The 20,051-nt window shown below is 43.2% G+C and overlaps 1 protein-coding gene across 1 annotated transcript in view; it reads right to left on the reverse strand.

Moving 5' to 3' along the window:
- LOC118369131 (MAM domain-containing glycosylphosphatidylinositol anchor protein 1) overlaps positions 1-20,051 on the reverse strand; it is a 377,353-nt gene that overhangs the window by 131,358 nt on the left and 225,944 nt on the right. The window contains exon 7 of the mRNA XM_052497083.1: positions 1,553-1,822. Coding sequence (XP_052353043.1) covers positions 1,553-1,822 — 270 coding nt within the window. The remainder of the gene's footprint in view (positions 1-1,552; positions 1,823-20,051) is intronic.

Consider the following 20,051-nt stretch of genomic DNA (forward strand, 5'->3'; position numbering starts at 1 on the left):
AGTACCAGAGGCAGCAAAGAAAACCAACAGCATTTTCTAACCTCCACTCTAATTGAGTGTAGGGATGGGGTTCTTGTAACGGCGTTCTTCGTTTGTAGAAAGAGAGTCGGACCGAAATGCAGCGTGGTGGTTACTCATGTCTTTAATAAATGAAGAGCGATACATGAACTAACTGAATACAAAAGCAAAACAACAAAGGGAACGTGAAAACCTAATTACAGCCTATCTGGTGAAACTACACAGAGACAGGAACAATCACCCACGAAATACACAGTGAACCCCGGCTACCTAAATACGGTTCCCAATCAGAGACAACGAGAATCACCTGATTCTGATTGAGAACCGCCTCAGGCAGCCAAGCCTATGCAACACCCCTACTCAGCCCCAATCCCAATACTACAAAACCCCAATATGAAATACCACAAAATAAACCCATGTCACACCCTGGCCTGACCAAATATATAACGAAACACAAAACACTATGACCAAGGCGTGACAGTTCCTTTCTTTGAACACTTAATTTGGTCATTGGTAAATATAGGAAGATACAACTGCTGAAGGAGACACAAGAAAGCCTGATTGGCCTTCTCAAAACCCCACCTAAACAAGCTTAAATCCTGGGGCAACTGTTCTGTGGACCTGGCAAGATAGCCACAAAACAAAATATCCACCACCTTATTTTACAGTAGGTATGGGGTTATTTTTCTGCTTATGCATTCTTATTTCGATGCCAAACCCTCCACTGGTGTGTGGCCAAAGAGCTCTATTTTCATGTCACCAACAAATGTAAAGTTTGCTTAAAGCACCATAGTCAGATGACATGAAAATAGAGTTCTTGGTGTTGAAATAATGATGCATGAGAAAAAATAACCTCAAAGATGGTGGTGGATCTTTGATGTTTTGGACCTATTTTGCTTCCACTGGTCCTGGGGCACTTAAGGTCAATGGCACACTGAACTTTATCAATTACAAGGACATTTTAGCCAAACACTTCGCAAGTGGATCTTTCAGCAAGACAATAACCCCAATCACACACAAAATCCACAAAGAAATGGTTAATTGACCACAAAATCAAAATGTTGCAATGGCCATGAGTTTTTTGAACCCCAATGAAAACCTCTGCTTTAAATTGAAGAGGGCAGTCCAAGGATATCAAGGATCTGCCAAGATTCTGTATGGAGGAAGGGTTTTTAGAAAAGGCTCAGTGCCATTATCCTCGCAAGGTGAGGTATTGAATGGTATTGAAAACAGAGGTGACAATAATATTATTTATTTCTTTTTGAGAAAAATATTACTTGTTAACAAAATCTCTTTCTCTGAGCAATTGTATTAGTATAAAATAATATAATTTCCCCATCATTTTAGCATACAATATACCGTAGCTCAGTTTTTGTGTTGTCTTTTTTGCTCAACTTTATCAAGGGTGCCAATAATTTCAGATCCAACTGTATATTACTGCAAACAGTCAAACACACACATGCACTACTGTGTATCAGTGCAAATTCAAACGCTCTAGACGTGCCCAAACAGTCAAACATAAACACACACTGACTTCGGACGAGGAGGTTGACGTTCCTCTTGGCTGGGTTCCCCACATTGTTGACTGCAGTGCAGTTGTAGAAGCCTGAGTCGGCGGGCGTCACCGAGCGCAACTCCAGAGTCCCATCTCTTACCAACGAGTTTCTCGGCAACGGGTTGAGGTAGCGCGACCAGGTGATGGTGGGTTTAGGCAATCCTGCGGTCACCTCGCATGACAGGGTCACGTCCTTCCCGGGGTCTACCACCAAGGATTCGTTGACAGAAAGCCGTAGAGCAGGGGGAGCTGAGGGAAGAGGAGGGGGAGAAGAGTGGCGAAGGTGTGAATTTGGCATTGTTTAAATATGTATTCATGGAATTTTCTACATTGTTGTTAGACAGAAAGCATTGGGAACTCAGGAAGAGTGGGAGTGGAGACAGTGATGGCTCACAGATCCATGTACGCATTCCATACGCATCCTCGCACACACACACTGTAAACCCAGAGCTGTGTAGACATTAAATGTAGCTTATATCTTTCGCTCTGTGTCTGTCTTCAACCACATTCATTAAAGACTGGATTTACAAGCATCCCTCTCTTGGAGTCCCCAAACAACTAGACACTGACAAAGTGCACAGAACAAGTAATCTAAAGCAGATTCAAAATACTCTTCACTAATAAGATATGAGCTAAATCAATATCATTTTCTAAGAGTAAGATTATGGCAGTGCACTCACTGTATCATTTGATAACTAAATAGCAACATGTGGTATTTGAAAGGGTTAAAAACATACAGTTGACCTGTTGGATACATTTGTATTGATTTGTAAAGCAAGCTCTATTAAATGTTCCCTTTACCTCTCATTTATGTTGATCCAGAGACAGATGGAAAGAATGTGGGCATCACACTCACTCCGTTAAACAGACATTATTCATTTTGAAAGGATGTCCATTTGGTCTTGCTACCTATACACCCCATACAGCATTTGGAAATACTTTACATTACGTTTCTCATAACTTTGTAGTAAAACTAGTAATAACATTATATTAACATTTGTTACATAGTACTTGAATAGCTGCATCTATTGCAAATTAATTCCATGGCAGGAATTGTGACCGCCGTCAAGTCATAAGCCACCAAAACAATTAAAAAGTCAAGTTTTTCTAATTTCATAACTGTCCTTTATGGAACAACTGTAGAATTACCTTAAATACAGTATGCAGAGAACATAGAGAGGGCAAAAAACATCAGAACGCCTGTCAGAGATCGATAGCAGCTCAACACATTGGAAATACAGAAGGCAAGGCCGGGTAGAGTGAAACAAAACACTCAAGAACAGACAAAGGAGGAAAAAAGGACAGGGTCGCATCTGGGAGGAGAAAAAAGGGCAACTCCAAAGGGACATTAATCGTCGAAGATGCAGTTCAACATGGAATTTTGTGCCTTGACTGTGGCCCGGCCCCCTGTGCTGTTGGAGAGCAGATGCTGGAAGAGTGTGGGACTGCTGTACCAATTGTCCACATAAAAAGTGTGGCCCATCCCGAGATGAGGAGCTGTGATATTTACAAAAACTTACAAACACTTGGGTGCCAGTTAGGTAATGCAAAATTCACAGGCAACTAACTGCTATTAAGTTACTGTGAAATGTGATGAAAGGTGCTCAACCTTGCAACATAATAGAACACACTTAATTTGATAGTATAGTCCATCTGTAGATGCTCTACAGATGGACATATTGTTAACAAACTATTGTTGATAAGCAACTGCTTGATAAAGTTACAGTTAGAATAAGGTTTAGGGCTGGTAAATGTTACTGATTCTGTAGAGCATCTACAGATGGATTATCCAAAAAAGTGTTACCCATAACCATAACCACTTTACATTTACATTTACATTTAAGTCATTTAGCAGACGCTCTTATCCAGAGCGACTTACAAATTGGTGCATTCACCTTATGACATCCAGTGGAACAGCCACTTTACAATAGTGCATCTAAATCTTTTAAGGGGGGTGAGAAGGATTACTTTATCCTATCCTAGGTATTCCTTAAAGAGGTGGGGTTTCAGGTGTCTCCGGAAGGTGGTGATTGACTCCGCTGTCCTGGCGTCGTGAGGGAGTGTGTTCCACCATTGGGGAGCCAGAGCAGCGAACAGTTTTGACTGGGCTGAGCGGGAACTGTACTTCCTCAGTGGTAGGGAGGCGAGCAGGCCAGAGGTGGATGAACGCAGTACACTTAAACTGGTACACTTCCAAGACCATTGGCACAAATACAAAAATCAGTAACTTGTTGTTTACCGTGCTTTCACTGCAATCAGTAGCCTGTAGTGTACGGTAAAACTTATTAAACCATCACAGCTGTAAAGAACCCTTTCACTGCAATCAGTAGCCTGTAGTGTACGGTAAAACTTATTAAACCATCACAGCTGTAAAGAACCCTTTCACTGCAATCAGTAGCCTGTAGTGTACGGTAAAACTTATTAAACCATCCCAGCTGTAAAGAACCCTTTCACTGCAACCAGTAGCCTGTAGTGTACGGTAAAACTTATTAAACCATCACAGCTGTAAAGAACCCTTTCACTGCAACCAGTAGCCTGTAGTGTACGATAAAACGTATTAAACCATCACAGCTGTAAAGAACCCTTTCACTGCAACCAGTAGCCTGTAGTGTACGGTAAAACTTATTAAACCATCACAGCTGTAAAGAACCCTTTCACTGCAACCAGTAGCCTGTAGTTTACGGTAACACGTTTTAAACCATCACAGCTGTAAAGAACCCTTTCACTGCAACCAGTAGCCTGTAGTTTACGGTAAAACTTATTAAACCATCACAGCTGTAAAGAACCCTCTCACTGCAACCAGTAGCCTGTAGTGTACGGTAAAACTTATTAAACCATCACAGCTGTAAAGAACCCTTTCACTGCAACCAGTAGCCTGTAGTGTACGGTAACACGTTTTAAACCATCACAGCTGTAAAGAACCCTTTCACTGCAACCAGTAGCCTGTAGTGTACGGTAAAACTTATTAAACCATCACAGCTGTAAAGAACCCTTTCACTGCAACCAGTAGACTGTAGTGTACGGTAAAACTTATTAAACCATCACAGCTGTAAAGAACCCTTTCACTGCAACCAGTAGCCTGTAGTGTACGGTAAAACTTATTAAACCATCACAGCTGTAAAGAACCCTTTCACTGCAACCAGTAGCCTGTAGTTTACGGTAAAACTTATTAAACCATCACAGCTGTAAAGAACCCTTTCACTGCAACCAGTAGCCTGTAGTTTACGGTAACACTTTTTAAACCATCACAGCAGTAAAGAACCCTCAATGATATGCAACAACAAAAAATTGTTAGACATATCACCCTCACCCCTGACAAAGAACCGCTCAATAACCTTGTTTTTGTGTGGTTGTACAACCATTATTTTCTTTCGCTCTTTACCATCAATCCAAGATGGCATAGCAGTCAGACGTCCTTTGTCATCGTCTTGTCGTGTCCAGTGTAGATATATATTTACATCTTTCTTCGCATAGCTTTTATATATTTCCTTTTTCAAAACTCAACTTCAAAACACTCTCCTGCAACCCGCCTCACCAATTTAAAAATAGTATTATTTACCTCAAATATGCAATCCACAATAGAAGCTAGCCAGAAGCTAACCAGAATCTAACCAGAAGCTAGCCAGAAGCTAGCCAGAAGCTAGCCAGGAGCTAGCCAGGAGCTAACCAGGAGCTAACCAGCAGCTAACCAGCAGCTAGCCAGAAGCTAGCCAGTTTACTGGCTAACGTTAGTATTTAGCTAACCACGGTTGATGGTCATCAGCTATCCTTTAGCTCGAAAAGCTATCGCCAGTTTTGTACAACGCGACTCATACCAGAATATACCGGAACTATTTTTCTCTCCATATCCCTGGATTTCAACCGAAAGCTCTGAACATTTACACCTGGATCTCGCAGCTAGCTAGCTGCTATCCGTGTGACTATTGGCTTACGTCGGTCCCGGAGCAAACTTCAATTATTTCGAACTAGCCAGCTGAAGAGTTCCATCAACCACTCCTGGGCTACAATCACCTATCCGGACACGTTTTACTGCCGATGCGGAGCCCCACCGAGCCTTCACGACTGTACTAACGACGTTATCTGCACGAGGGAGTTATCCGACTGGCTCCTCCGTCGCAACGTTACCTGAACGGCCTTCTGCGGCCCGCTAATCGTTAGCTGTCTGCTATCTGAATAGGTCTCTCTGACAATTTTTCTTGGGTCACTATAACTATATCTATTTTGCCAATTGGATTGATCCCCTCTACCACACGGAACCCCACTAATCGACTAATGGAAACGCACTAAGTGGCTAAAAACAGAACACCGTCCTACGCTAGCTTGCTACCGATGGCCCGGCTAGCTGTCTGAATCGCCGTTACCCCAACCAACCTCACTACTAACTGAAACCTTATGATCACTCGACTAAGCATGCCTCTCCTTAATGTCAATATGCCTTGTCCATAGACAATGGACATCCTAACCAACTTTCCCTCTAAATACACCTCTACTGTTTTCAACCAAGATCTCAGCGATTACTGCCTCATTGCCTACATCCGTAATGGGTCAGAGGTCAAACAACCTCCACTCATCACTGTCAAATGCTCCCTGAAACACTTCAGCGAGCAGGCCTTTCTAATCGACCTGGCTGGGATATTCTGGAAGGACATTGACCTCATCCCGTCAGTAGAGGATGCCTGGTTATTTAAAAGAAATGCCTTCCTCACCATCTTAAATAAGCATGCCCCATTCAAGAAATTTAGAACCAGGAACAGGTATAGCCACTGGATCTCTCCAGACCTGACTGCCCTTTTAACCAACACAAAAACATCCTAAGGCGTTCAGCGGAAGTGTTGTAAAGTTTAAGTGGCTGATGGTTATGTTGATCAAAGGTTTATCACCACTTTTAATACAGTTAGTACTGCCCTCTTTTCAAAAGCATGTGACAATAAAGAGCTGCACTGTTGAGTTTATTATGCATTTCACAGTAACCTAATGGCAGTTATTTGCTTGGATATTGTTGTGAATTTTGGGTTAGCTCCACTGTAAGAAAATCCCTTAACTATCACAGTAAATTATTATCTAATCAACAGTTGTGTACTGTATAAACTGAATCCATTAGATTACAGTAAATTACTTAGCGTTGTGGGAAAAAATGTAACACTACCAAAGTTAAACCCAGTAGCAGTTCACTCAAAATGTGTGAATATTCAAACTACAATGCCACACAAAAAGCACATGGGCAACACAGTCAAATCACATGTTTTATTTTTTATTATTTTTTATTTCACCTTTATTTTATTTAACCAGGTAGGCTAAGTTCTCATTTACAACTGTGACCTGGCCAAGATAAAGCATAGCAGTGTGAACAGACAACAACACAGAATTACACACGGAGTAAACAATTAACAAGTCAATAACACAGCAGAAAAATTGTCTATATACATTGTGTGCAAAAGGCATGAGGAGGTAGGCGAAAAATTACAATTTTGCAGATTAACACTGGAGTGATAAATGATGGTCATGTACATGTAGAGATACTGGTGTGCAAAAGAGCAGAAAAGTAAATAAATATAAACAGTATGGGGATGAGGTAGGTAAATTGGATGGGCTATTTACCGATAGACTATGTACAGCTGCAGTGATCGGTTAGCTGCTCAGATAGCAGATGTTTGAAGTTGGTGAGGGAGATAAAAGTCTCCAACTTCAACGATTTTTGCAATTCGTTCCAGTCACAGGCAGCAGAGAGCTGGAACGAAAGGCGGCCAAATCAGGTGTTGGCTTGAGGGATGATCAGTGAGATACACCTGCTGGAGCGCGTGCTACAGGTGGGTGTTGCCATCATGACCAGTGAACTGAGATAAGGCGGAGCTTTACCTAGCATGGACTTGTAGATGACCTGGAGCCAGTGGGTCTGGCGACAAATATTTAGTGAGGGCCAGCCGACTAGAGCATACAGGTTGCAGTGGTGGGTGGTATAAGGTGCTTTACTAACAAAACGGATGGCACTGTGATAAACTGCATCCAGTTTGCTGAGTATTGGAAGCTATTTTGTAGATGACATCGCCAAAGTCGAGGATCGGTAGGATAGTCAGTTTTACTAGGGTAAGTTTGGCGGCGTAAGTGAAGGAGGCTTTGTTGCGGAATAGAAAGCCACGGAATAGAAAGCCGACTCTAGATTTGATTTTAGATTGGAGATGTTTGATATGAGTCTGGAAGGAGAGTTTACAGTCTAGCCAGACACCTAGGTACTTATAGATGTCCACATATTCTAGGTCGGAACCATCCAGGGTGGTGATGCTAGTCGGGCGTGCGGGTGCAGGCAGCGAACGGTTGAAAAGCATGCATTTGGTTTTACTAGCGTTTAAGAGCAGTTGGAAAGCCACGGAAGGAGTGTTGTATGGCATTGAAGCTCGTTTAGAGGTTAGATAGCACAATGTCCAAGGAAGGGCCAGAAGTATACAGAATGGTGTTGTCTGCGTAGAGGTGGATCAGCGAATCGCCCGCAGCAAGAGCAATATTATTGATATATACAGAGAAAAAAGTCGGCCCGAGAATTGAACCCTGCGGCACCCCCATAGAGGCTACCAGAGGAAAGGACAACATGCCCACCGATTTGACACACTGAACTCTGTCTGCAAAGTAGTTGGTGAACCAGGCAAGACAGTCATTAGAAAAACCGAGGCTACTGAGTCTGCCGATAAGAATATGGTGATTGACAGAGTCGAAAGCCTTGGCCAGGTCGATGAAGACGGCTGCACAGTACTGTCTTTTATCGCTGGCGGTTATGATTACACTTCCGGGTTGGAGCGAGCGGTCGCATCCGCACGTCGGTCCGCAGGTAGTATAACTTTTCATTACATTTCATTATAGTACAACGGTTTGATTTGTCTAATCTTAGCAATTTCTTCTTAGCTAGCTACATAGCCGTCTTTGTATCAAAGATAATTGCGTAATTATCGTATTTCGTCGTCCCTAACGTAGTCTACACTGCTATCTGCCCAGCAGCTAGCCAGCTAGCAAACGTCCACCGTCTACCGAATAGCAGCACTGTAGAAACTATTACACTCAACTGAACGACTTGATTAGTGTAGTGTTAGCTAGCTACATAGTTGTCTTTGCTGTCTTCGTATCCAAGATAATTGTGTAGTTTAGAGTGTGTAGTCTTAGAGTGATTATCTTAATTTACCGAGGTTAGCTAGCCAGCTATTTGTCGTCCTTAACGTAGGAGACACTGCTAGCTAGCCAACAACTAGCCAACGTCTACCGAATAGAACTTCTGCACTCAACAACCCGGTCGCATTCCGCTTCGCTCCACAGGTAGTATCACATTTTCATTTCATTTCATTACAGCACAACGGTTTGATTTGTTTGATCGTAGCTAGCTACATAGCTAGCTACATAGCCGTCTTTGTATCAAAGATAATTGTGTAGTCTAGAGCGATTTTTTAGGTTAGCTAGCCAGCTATTGTCGTTCTTTTAACGCAACGTAACGTAATCAACACTGCTAGCTAGCCAGCTAGCCCACAAATAGCAGCACTGTAGAAACTATTACACTCAACGGAACGACTTGATTAGTGTAGCGTCAACAACGCAGCCACTGCCAGCTAGCCTACTAAGTCAACAACGCAGCCACTGCCAGCTAGCCTACTTCAGCAGTACTGTATCATTTTAATAATTTTAGTCAATAAGATTCTTGCTACGTAAGCTTAACTTTCTGAACATTCGAGACGTCTAGTCCACTTGTCATTCCAATCTCCTTGCATTAGCGTAGCCTCTTCTGTAGCCTGTCAACTATGTGTCTGTCTATCCCTGTTCTCTCCTCTCTGCACAGACCATACAAACGCTCCACACCGCGTGGCCACGGCCACCCTAATCTGGTGGTCCCAGCGCGCACGACCCACGTGGAGTTCCAGGTCTCCGGTAGCCTCTGGAACTGCCGATCTGCGGCCAACAAGGCAGAGTTCATCTCAGCCTATGCCTCCTCCAGTCGCTCGACTTCTTGGCACTGACGGAAACATGGATCACCACAGATAACACTGCTACTCCTACTGCTCTCTCTTCGTCCGCCCACGTGTTTACATTTACATTTTACATTTAAGTCATTTAGCAGACGCTCTTATCCAGAGCGACTTACAAATTGGTGCATTCACCTTATGACATCCAGTGGAACAGCCACTTTACAATAGTGCATCTAAATCTTTTAGGGGGTGAGAAGGATTACTTATCCTATCCTAGGTATTCCTTAAAGAGGTGGGGTTTCAGGTGTCTCCGGAAGGTGGTGATTGACTCCGCTGTCCTGGCGTCGTGAGGGAGTTTGTTCCACCATTGGGGGCCAGAGCAGCGAACAGTTTTGACTGGGCTGAGCGGGAACTGTACTTCCTCAGTGGTAGGGAGGCGAGCAGGCCAGAGGTGGATGAACGCAGTGCCCTTGTTTGGGTGTAGGGCCTGATCAGAGCCTGGAGGTACTGAGGTGCCGTTCCCCTCACAGCTCCGTAGGCAAGCACCATGGTCTTGTAGCGGATGCGAGCTTCAACTGGAAGCCAGTGGAGAGAGCGGAGGAGCGGGGTGACGTGAGAGAACTTGGGAAGGTTGAACACCAGACGGGCTGCGGCGTTCTGGATGAGTTGTAGGGGTTTAATGGCACAGGCAGGGAGCCCAGCCAACAGCGAGTTGCAGTAATCCAGACGGGAGATGACAAGTGCCTGGATTAGGACCTGCGCCGCTTCCTGTGTGAGGCCTGTTTAAGTGAGTGGTCTGGCAGAGCGTCTCAGGCTCGTGACGCGCGCTCCCGACAGAGTTAGCTCTCGTTCCATGGCGTTTTCTTCTGACATAGGTAATTCTCCGGTTGGAAGCTTATGATGTTTTATGTTAAAAACATCCTAAAGATTGATTCTATACATTGTTTGACTTGTTTCGAAATGGGATTCCTGAGAGTGCCTTCTGATGAAGATCATCAAATGTAAGTGAATATTTATAGTGTTATTTCGAACTTCTTGTCACGCCTTGGTCTTAGTATTTTGTGTTTTCTTTAATTATTTGTTCAGGCCAGGGTGTGACATGGGTTTATTGTATTGTCGTATTGGGGTTTTTGTAGGCATTGGGATTGTGGTTGATTAGGGTGTGTCTAGTATAGGCTTGGCTGCCTGAGGCGGTTCTCAATCAGAGTCAGGTGATTCTTGTTGTCTCTGATGGGGAACCGTATTTAGGTAGCCGGGGGTTTCACTTTGTATTTCGTGGGTGATTGTTCCTGTCTCTGTGTAGTGTTCACCAGATAGGCTGTATTAGGTTTCACGTTCCGTTTGTTGTTTTTGTATTTATTCAGTTATTTCATGTATCGTCATTCTCTTCATTAACCTGTTAGGCCGCCCCCATCCCGGATCCGGGATTGTGACTACAGCCTCAAGCTCATTACCATAACGCAACATTAGCGATTTCTGAAAATTGCAAAATAAATGAAATAAATATGCCTGTCCTCAAGCTTATCCTTTTCTTAACAATCCTGTCGTCTCAGATTTTCAAAATATGCTTTAGAACCAGAGAAAATCAATAATTTGTGTAAGAGTGGTGATAGCTAGCGTAGCATTTAGCGTTAGCATTTAGCACGCAACATTCACAAAAACCAGCAAAGGGATCAAATAAAATAATTTACCTTTGAAGAACTTCAGATGTTTCAATGAGGAGACTCTCAGTTACATAGCAGATGTCCAGTTTTTCCTGAAAGATGCTTGTGTAGGACACAACGTTCCGTTTGTTACTATGCATTTGGCTACCAAACTAACCGAAAATTCAGTCACCTAAACGTCGAACTTTTTTCCGAATTAACTCCATAATATCGACTGAAACATGGAAAACGTTGTTTGAATCAATCCTCAAGGTGTTTGGTCATATATCTCTTCATTGAAATGCCAGTCCTAGACACGTGCATTCTTCTCTGATTCGGATGGAAAAATACTGGGACCTGACTTTTGCGCACCAATTTCCACGCAGACACCATGCGGGACACTTGGTAATTGTAGGCTCTTATGGCCAATCTTCCAATGATATGCCTACAAATACGTCACAATGCTGCAGACACCTGGGGAAACGATAGGAAGTGTCCGTTGATTCCTGTGCCATTCACAGCCATATAAGGAGATCATGGAAAACGTGCGTTCAAAAATCCTGTTGATTTCCTGGTCACTCAAACATCTTGGTTTTGCCTGTAGATTTTGTTCTATGGCACTCACAGTGAAAATCTTTGCAGTTCTGGAAACGTCAGAGTGTCTTCTTTCCAAAACTATCAATTCCAAGCATAGTCGAGCATCTTTTCGTGACAAAATATCGCGCTAAAAACGGGCACGTCTTTTTATCCAAAAATGAAATACTGCCCCTAGAGTTCTAACAGGTTAAAGAACATGAGTAACAACCACGCTGCATTTCGGTCCGACTCTCTTTCGACAAACGAAGAACGCCGTTACACTTCTGTTGATCCCAAAATTGCGGATATTTCTTTAGCTGGATTGGGGCGGCGTTCTCAGTTTATGTTTTTTTCTGTAAAGTTTTTTAAAAATCTGACACAGCGGTTGCATTAAGGAGAAGTCTATCTTTAATTATGTGAATAACAGTTGTATCTTTTATCAATGTTTATTATGAGTATCTCTGCAAAATCCCCAGATGTTTTGGAATCAAAACATTACTGCACGTAACGCGCCAATGTAAACTGAGAATTTTGGATATAAATATGCACATTATCGAACAAAACATGCATGTATTGTGTAACATGATATCCTATGAATGTCATCTGATGAAGATCATCAAAGGTTAGTGGTTAATTTGATCTATGTTTCTGCTTTTGTGACTCCTATCTTTGGCTGGAAAAATGGCTGTTTTTTTTTGACTTGGCTATGACCTAACATAATCATATATTGTGTTTTCGCTGTAAAGCATTTTTGAAATTGGACACAATGGGTATATTAAAAATAAGTGTATCTTTCAGTAGCCTGTAGTGTACGGTAAAACTTATTAAACCATCACAGCTGTAAAGAACCCTTTCACTGCAATCAGTAGCCTGTAGTGTACGGTAAAACTTATTAAACCATCACAGCTGTAAAGAACCCTTTCACTGCAACCAGTAGCCTGTAGTGTACGGTAAAACTTATTAAACCATCACAGCTGTAAAGAACCCTTTCACTGCAACCAGTAGCCTGTAGTGTACGATAAAACGTATTAAACCATCACAGCTGTAAAGAACCCTTTCACTGCAACCAGTAGCCTGTAGTGTACGGTAAAACTTATTAAACCATCACAGCTGTAAAGAACCCTTTCACTGCAACCAGTAGCCTGTAGTTTACGGTAACACGTTTTAAACCATCACAGCTGTAAAGAACCCTTTCACTGCAACCAGTAGCCTGTAGTTTACGGTAAAACTTATTAAACCATCACAGCTGTAAAGAACCCTTTCACTGCAACCAGTAGCCTGTAGTGTACGGTAAAACTTATTAAACCATCACAGCTGTAAAGAACCCTTTCACTGCAACCAGTAGCCTGTAGTGTACGGTAACACGTTTTAAACCATCACAGCTGTAAAGAACCCTTTCACTGCAACCAGTAGCCTGTAGTGTACGGTAAAACTTATTAAACCATCACAGCTGTAAAGAACCCTTTCACTGCAACCAGTAGACTGTAGTGTACGGTAAAACTTATTAAACCATCACAGCTGTAAAGAACCCTTTCACTGCAACCAGTAGGCTGTAGTGTACGGTAAAACTTATTAAACCATCACAGCTGTAAAGAACCCTTTCACTGCAACCAGTAGCCTGTAGTTTACGGTAAAACTTATTAAACCATCACAGCTGTAAAGAACCCTTTCACTGCAACCAGTAGCCTGTAGTTTACGGTAACACTTTTAAACCATCACAGCAGTAAAGAACCCTCAATGATATGCAACAACAAAAAATTGTTAGACATATCACCCTCACCCTGACAAAGAACCGCTCAATAACCTTGTTTTTGTGTGGTTGTACAACCATTATTTTCTTTCGCTCTTTACCATCAATCCAAGATGGCATAGCAGTCAGACGTCCTTTGTCATCGTCTTGTCGTGTCCAGTGTAGATATATATTTACATCTTTCTTCGCATAGCTTTTATATATTTCCTTTTTCAAAACTCAACTTCAAAACACTCTCCTGCAACCCGCCTCACCAATTTAAAAATAGTATTATTTACCTCAAATATGCAATCCACAATAGAAGCTAGCCAGAAGCTAACCAGAATCTAACCAGAAGCTAGCCAGAAGCTAGCCAGAAGCTAGCCAGGAGCTAGCCAGGAGCTAACCAGGAGCTAACCAGCAGCTAACCAGCAGCTAGCCAGAAGCTAGCCAGTTTACTGGCTAACGTTAGTATTTAGCTAACCACGGTTGATGGTCATCAGCTATCCTTTAGCTCGAAAAGCTATCGCCAGTTTTGTACAACGCGACTCATACCAGAATATACCGGAACTATTTTTCTCTCCATATCCCTGGATTTCAACCGAAAGCTCTGAACATTTACACCTGGATCTCGCAGCTAGCTAGCTGCTATCCGTGTGACTATTGGCTTACGTCGGTCCCGGAGCAAACTTCAATTATTTCGAACTAGCCAGCTGAAGAGTTCCATCAACCACTCCTGGGCTACAATCACCTATCCGGACACGTTTTACTGCCGATGCGGAGCCCCACCGAGCCTTCACGACTGTACTAACGACGTTATCTGCACGAGGGAGTTATCCGACTGGCTCCTCCGTCGCAACGTTACCTGAACGGCCTTCTGCGGCCCGCTAATCGTTAGCTGTCTGCTATCTGAATAGGTCTCTCTGACAATTTTTCTTGGGTCACTATAACTATATCTATTTTGCCAATTGGATTGATCCCCTCTACCACACGGAACCCCACTAATCGACTAATGGAAACGCACTAAGTGGCTAAAAACAGAACACCGTCCTACGCTAGCTTGCTACCGATGGCCCGGCTAGCTGTCTGAATCGCCGTTACCCCAACCAACCTCACTACTAACTGAAACCTTATGATCACTCGACTAAGCATGCCTCTCCTTAATGTCAATATGCCTTGTCCATAGACAATGGACATCCTAACCAACTTTCCTCTAAATACACCTCTACTGTTTTCAACCAAGATCTCAGCGATTACTGCCTCATTGCCTACATCCGTAATGGGTCAGAGGTCAAACAACCTCCACTCATCACTGTCAAATGCTCCCTGAAACACTTCAGCGAGCAGGCCTTTCTAATCGACCTGGCTGGGATATTCTGGAAGGACATTGACCTCATCCCGTCAGTAGAGGATGCCTGGTTATTTAAAAGAAATGCCTTCCTCACCATCTTAAATAAGCATGCCCCATTCAAGAAATTTAGAACCAGGAACAGGTATAGCCACTGGATCTCTCCAGACCTGACTGCCCTTTTAACCAACACAAAAACATCCTAAGGCGTTCAGCGGAAGTGTTGTAAAGTTTAAGTGGCTGATGGTTATGTTGATCAAAGGTTTATCACCACTTTTAATACAGTTAGTACTGCCCTCTTTCAAAAGCATGTGACAATAAAGAGCTGCACTGTTGAGTTTATTATGCATTTCACAGTAACCTAATGGCAGTTATTTGCTTGGATATTGTTGTGAATTTTGGGTTAGCTCCACTGTAAGAAAATCCCTTAACTATCACAGTAAATTATTATCTAATCAACAGTTGTGTACTGTATAAACTGAATCCATTAGATTACAGTAAATTACTTAGCGTTGTGGGAAAAAAATGTAACACTACCAAAGTTAAACCCAGTAGCAGTTCACTCAAAATGTGTGAATATTCAAACTACAATGCCACACAAAAGCACATGGGCAACACAGTCAAATCACATGTTTTATTTTTTATTATTTTTTATTTCACCTTTATTTTATTTAACCAGGTAGGCTAAGTTCTCATTTACAACTGTGACCTGGCCAAGATAAAGCATAGCAGTGTGAACAGACAACAACACAGAATTACACACGGAGTAAACAATTAACAAGTCAATAACACAGCAGAAAAATTGTCTATATACATTGTGTGCAAAAGGCATGAGGAGGTAGGCGAAAAATTACAATTTTGCAGATTAACACTGGAGTGATAAATGATGGTCATGTACATGTAGAGATACTGGTGTGCAAAAGAGCAGAAAAGTAAATAAATATAAACAGTATGGGGATGAGGTAGGTAAATTGGATGGGCTATTTACCGATAGACTATGTACAGCTGCAGTGATCGGTTAGCTGCTCAGATAGCAGATGTTTGAAGTTGGTGAGGGAGATAAAAGTCTCCAACTTCAACGATTTTTGCAATTCGTTCCAGTCACAGGCAGCAGAGAGCTGGAACGAAAGGCGGCCAAATCAGGTGTTGGCTTGAGGGATGATCAGTGAGATACACCTGCTGGAGCGCGTGCTACAGGTGGGTGTTGCCATCATGACCAGTGAACTGAGATAAGGCGGAGCTTTACCTAGCATGGACTTGTAGATGACCTGGAGCCAGTGGGTCTGGCGACAAATATTTAGTGAGGGCCAGCCGACTAGAGCATACAGGTTGCAGTGGTGGGTGGTATAAGGTGCTTTACTAACAAAACGGATGGCACTGTGATAAACTGCATCCAGTTTGCTGAGTATTGGAAGCTATTTTGTAGATGACATCGCCAAAGTCGAGGATCGGTAGGATAGTCAGTTTTACTAGGGTAAGTTTGGCGGCGTAAGTGAAGGAGGCTTTGTTGCGGAATAGAAAGCCACGGAATAGAAAGCCGACTCTAGATTTGATTTTAGATTGGAGATGTTTGATATGAGTCTGGAAGGAGAGTTTACAGTCTAGCCAGACACCTAGGTACTTATAGATGTCCACATATTCTAGGTCGGAACCATCCAGGGTGGTGATGCTAGTCGGGCGTGCGGGTGCAGGCAGCGAACGGTTGAAAAGCATGCATTTGGTTTTACTAGCGTTTAAGAGCAGTTGGAAAGCCACGGAAGGAGTGTTGTATGGCATTGAAGCTCGTTTAGAGGTTAGATAGCACAATGTCCAAGGAAGGGCCAGAAGTATACAGAATGGTGTTGTCTGCGTAGAGGTGGATCAGCGAATCGCCCGCAGCAAGAGCAATATTATTGATATATACAGAGAAAAAGTCGGCCCGAGAATTGAACCCTGCGGCACCCCCATAGAGGCTACCAGAGGAAAGGACAACATGCCCACCGATTTGACACACTGAACTCTGTCTGCAAAGTAGTTGGTGAACCAGGCAAGACAGTCATTAGAAAAACCGAGGCTACTGAGTCTGCCGATAAGAATATGGTGATTGACAGAGTCGAAAGCCTTGGCCAGGTCGATGAAGACGGCTGCACAGTACTGTCTTTTATCGCTGGCGGTTATGATTACACTTCCGGGTTGGAGCGAGCGGTCGCATCCGCACGTTGGTCCGCAGGTAGTATAACTTTTCATTACATTTCATTATAGTACAACGGTTTGATTTGTCTAATCTTAGCAATTTCTTCTTAGCTAGCTACATAGCCGTCTTTGTATCAAAGATAATTGCGTAATTATCGTATTTCGTCGTCCTAACGTAGTCTACACTGCTATCTGCCCAGCAGCTAGCCAGCTAGCAAACGTCCACCGTCTACCGAATAGCAGCACTGTAGAAACTATTACACTCAACTGAACGACTTGATTAGTGTAGTGTTAGCTAGCTACATAGTTGTCTTTGCTGTCTTCGTATCCAAGATAATTGTGTAGTTTAGAGTGTGTAGTCTTAGAGTGATTATCTTAATTTACCGAGGTTAGCTAGCCAGCTATTTGTCGTCCTTAACGTAGGAGACACTGCTAGCTAGCCAACAACTAGCCAACGTCTACCAAATAGAACTTCTGCACTCAACAACCCGGTCGCATTCCGCTTCGCTCCACAGGTAGTATCACATTTTCATTTCATTTCATTACAGCACAACGGTTTGATTTGTTTGATCGTAGCTAGCTACATAGCTAGCTACATAGCCGTCTTTGTATCAAAGATAATTGTGTAGTCTAGAGCGATTTTTTAGGTTAGCTAGCCAGCTATTGTCGTTCTTTTAACGCAACGTAACGTAATCAACACTGCTAGCTAGCCAGCTAGCCCACAAATAGCAGCACTGTAGAAACTATTACACTCAACGGAACGACTTGATTAGTGTAGCGTCAACAACGCAGCCACTGCCAGCTAGCCTACTAAGTCAACAACGCAGCCACTGCCAGCTAGCCTACTTCAGCAGTACTGTATCATTTTAATAATTTTAGTCAATAAGATTCTTGCTACGTAAGCTTAACTTTCTGAACATTCGAGACGTCTAGTCCACTTGTCATTCAATCTCCTTGCATTAGCGTAGCCTCTTCTGTAGCCTGTCAACTATGTGTCTGTCTATCCCTGTTCTCTCCTCTCTGCACAGACCATACAAACGCTCCACACCGCGTGGCCACGGCCACCCTAATCTGGTGGTCCCAGCGCGCACGACCCACGTGGAGTTCCAGGTCTCCGGTAGCCTCTGGAACTGCCGATCTGCGGCCAACAAGGCAGAGTTCATCTCAGCCTATGCCTCCCTCCAGTCGCTCGACTTCTTGGCACTGACGGAAACATGGATCACCACAGATAACACTGCTACTCCTACTGCTCTCTCTTCGTCCGCCCACGTGTTTACATTTACATTTTACATTTAAGTCATTTAGCAGACGCTCTTATCCAGAGCGACTTACAAATTGGTGCATTCACCTTATGACATCCAGTGGAACAGCCACTTTACAATAGTGCATCTAAATCTTTTAGGGGGGGTGAGAAGGATTACTTATCCTATCCTAGGTATTCCTTAAAGAGGTGGGGTTTCAGGTGTCTCCGGAAGGTGGTGATTGACTCCGCTGTCCTGGCGTCGTGAGGGAGTTTGTTCCACCATTGGGGGGCCAGAGCAGCGAACAGTTTTGACTGGGCTGAGCGGGAACTGTACTTCCTCAGTGGTAGGGAGGCGAGCAGGCCAGAGGTGGATGAACGCAGTGCCCTTGTTTGGGTGTAGGGCCTGATCAGAGCCTGGAGGTACTGAGGTGCCGTTCCCCTCACAGCTCCGTAGGCAAGCACCATGGTCTTGTAGCGGATGCGAGCTTCAACTGGAAGCCAGTGGAGAGAGCGGAGGAGCGGGGTGACGTGAGAGAACTTGGGAAGGTTGAACACCAGACGGGCTGCGGCGTTCTGGATGAGTTGTAGGGGTTTAATGGCACAGGCAGGGAGCCCAGCCAACAGCGAGTTGCAGTAATCCAGACGGGAGATGACAAGTGCCTGGATTAGGACCTGCGCCGCTTCCTGTGTGAGGCCTGTTTAAGTGAGTGGTCTGGCAGAGCGTCTCAGGCTCGTGACGCGCTCCCGACAGAGTTAGCTCTCGTTCCATGGCGTTTTCTTCTGACATAGGTAATTCTCCGGTTGGAAGCTTATGATGTTTTATGTTAAAAACATCCTAAAGATTGATTCTATACATTGTTTGACTTGTTTCGAAATGGGATTCCTGAGAGTGCCTTCTGATGAAGATCATCAAATGTAAGTGAATATTTATAGTGTTATTTCTAACTTCTTGTCACGCCTTGGTCTTAGTATTTTGTGTTTTCTTTAATTATTTGTTCAGGCCAGGGTGTGACATGGGTTTATTGTATTGTCGTATTGGGGTTTTTGTAGGCATTGGGATTGTGGTTGATTAGGGGTGTGTCTAGTATAGGCTTGGCTGCCTGAGGCGGTTCTCAATCAGAGTCAGGTGATTCTTGTTGTCTCTGATGGGGAACCGTATTTAGTAGCCGGGGGTTTCACTTTGTATTTCGTGGGTGATTGTTCCTGTCTCTGTGTAGTGTTCACCAGATAGGCTGTATTAGGTTTCACGTTCCGTTTGTTGTTTTTGTATTTATTCAGTTATTTCATGTATCGTCATTCTCTTCATTAAAGAACATGAGTAACAACCACGCTGCATTTCGGTCCGACTCTCTTTCGACAAACGAAGAACGCCGTTACACTTCTGTTGATCCCAAAATTGCGGATATTTCTTTAGCTGGATTGGGCGGCGTTCTCAGTTTATGTTTTTTTCTGTAAAGTTTTTTAAAAATCTGACACAGCGGTTGCATTAAGGAGAAGTCTATCTTTAATTATGTGAGTAACAGTTGTATCTTTTATCAATGTTTATTATGAGTATCTCTGCAAAATCCCCAGATGTTTTGGAATCAAAACATTACTGCACGTAACGCGCCAATGTAAACTGAGAATTTTGGATATAAATATGCACATTATCGAACAAAACATGCATGTATTGTGTAACATGATATCCTATGAATGTCATCTGATGAAGATCATCAAAGGTTAGTGGTTAATTTGATCTATGTTTCTGCTTTTTGTGACTCCTATCTTTGGCTGGAAAAATGGCTGTTTTTTTTGACTTGGCTATGACCTAACATAATCATATATTGT

This window comes from Oncorhynchus keta, chromosome 35 (assembly GCF_023373465.1).
Source record: "Oncorhynchus keta strain PuntledgeMale-10-30-2019 chromosome 35, Oket_V2, whole genome shotgun sequence".
In the NCBI taxonomy this organism is placed as follows: domain Eukaryota; kingdom Metazoa; phylum Chordata; class Actinopteri; order Salmoniformes; family Salmonidae; genus Oncorhynchus; species Oncorhynchus keta.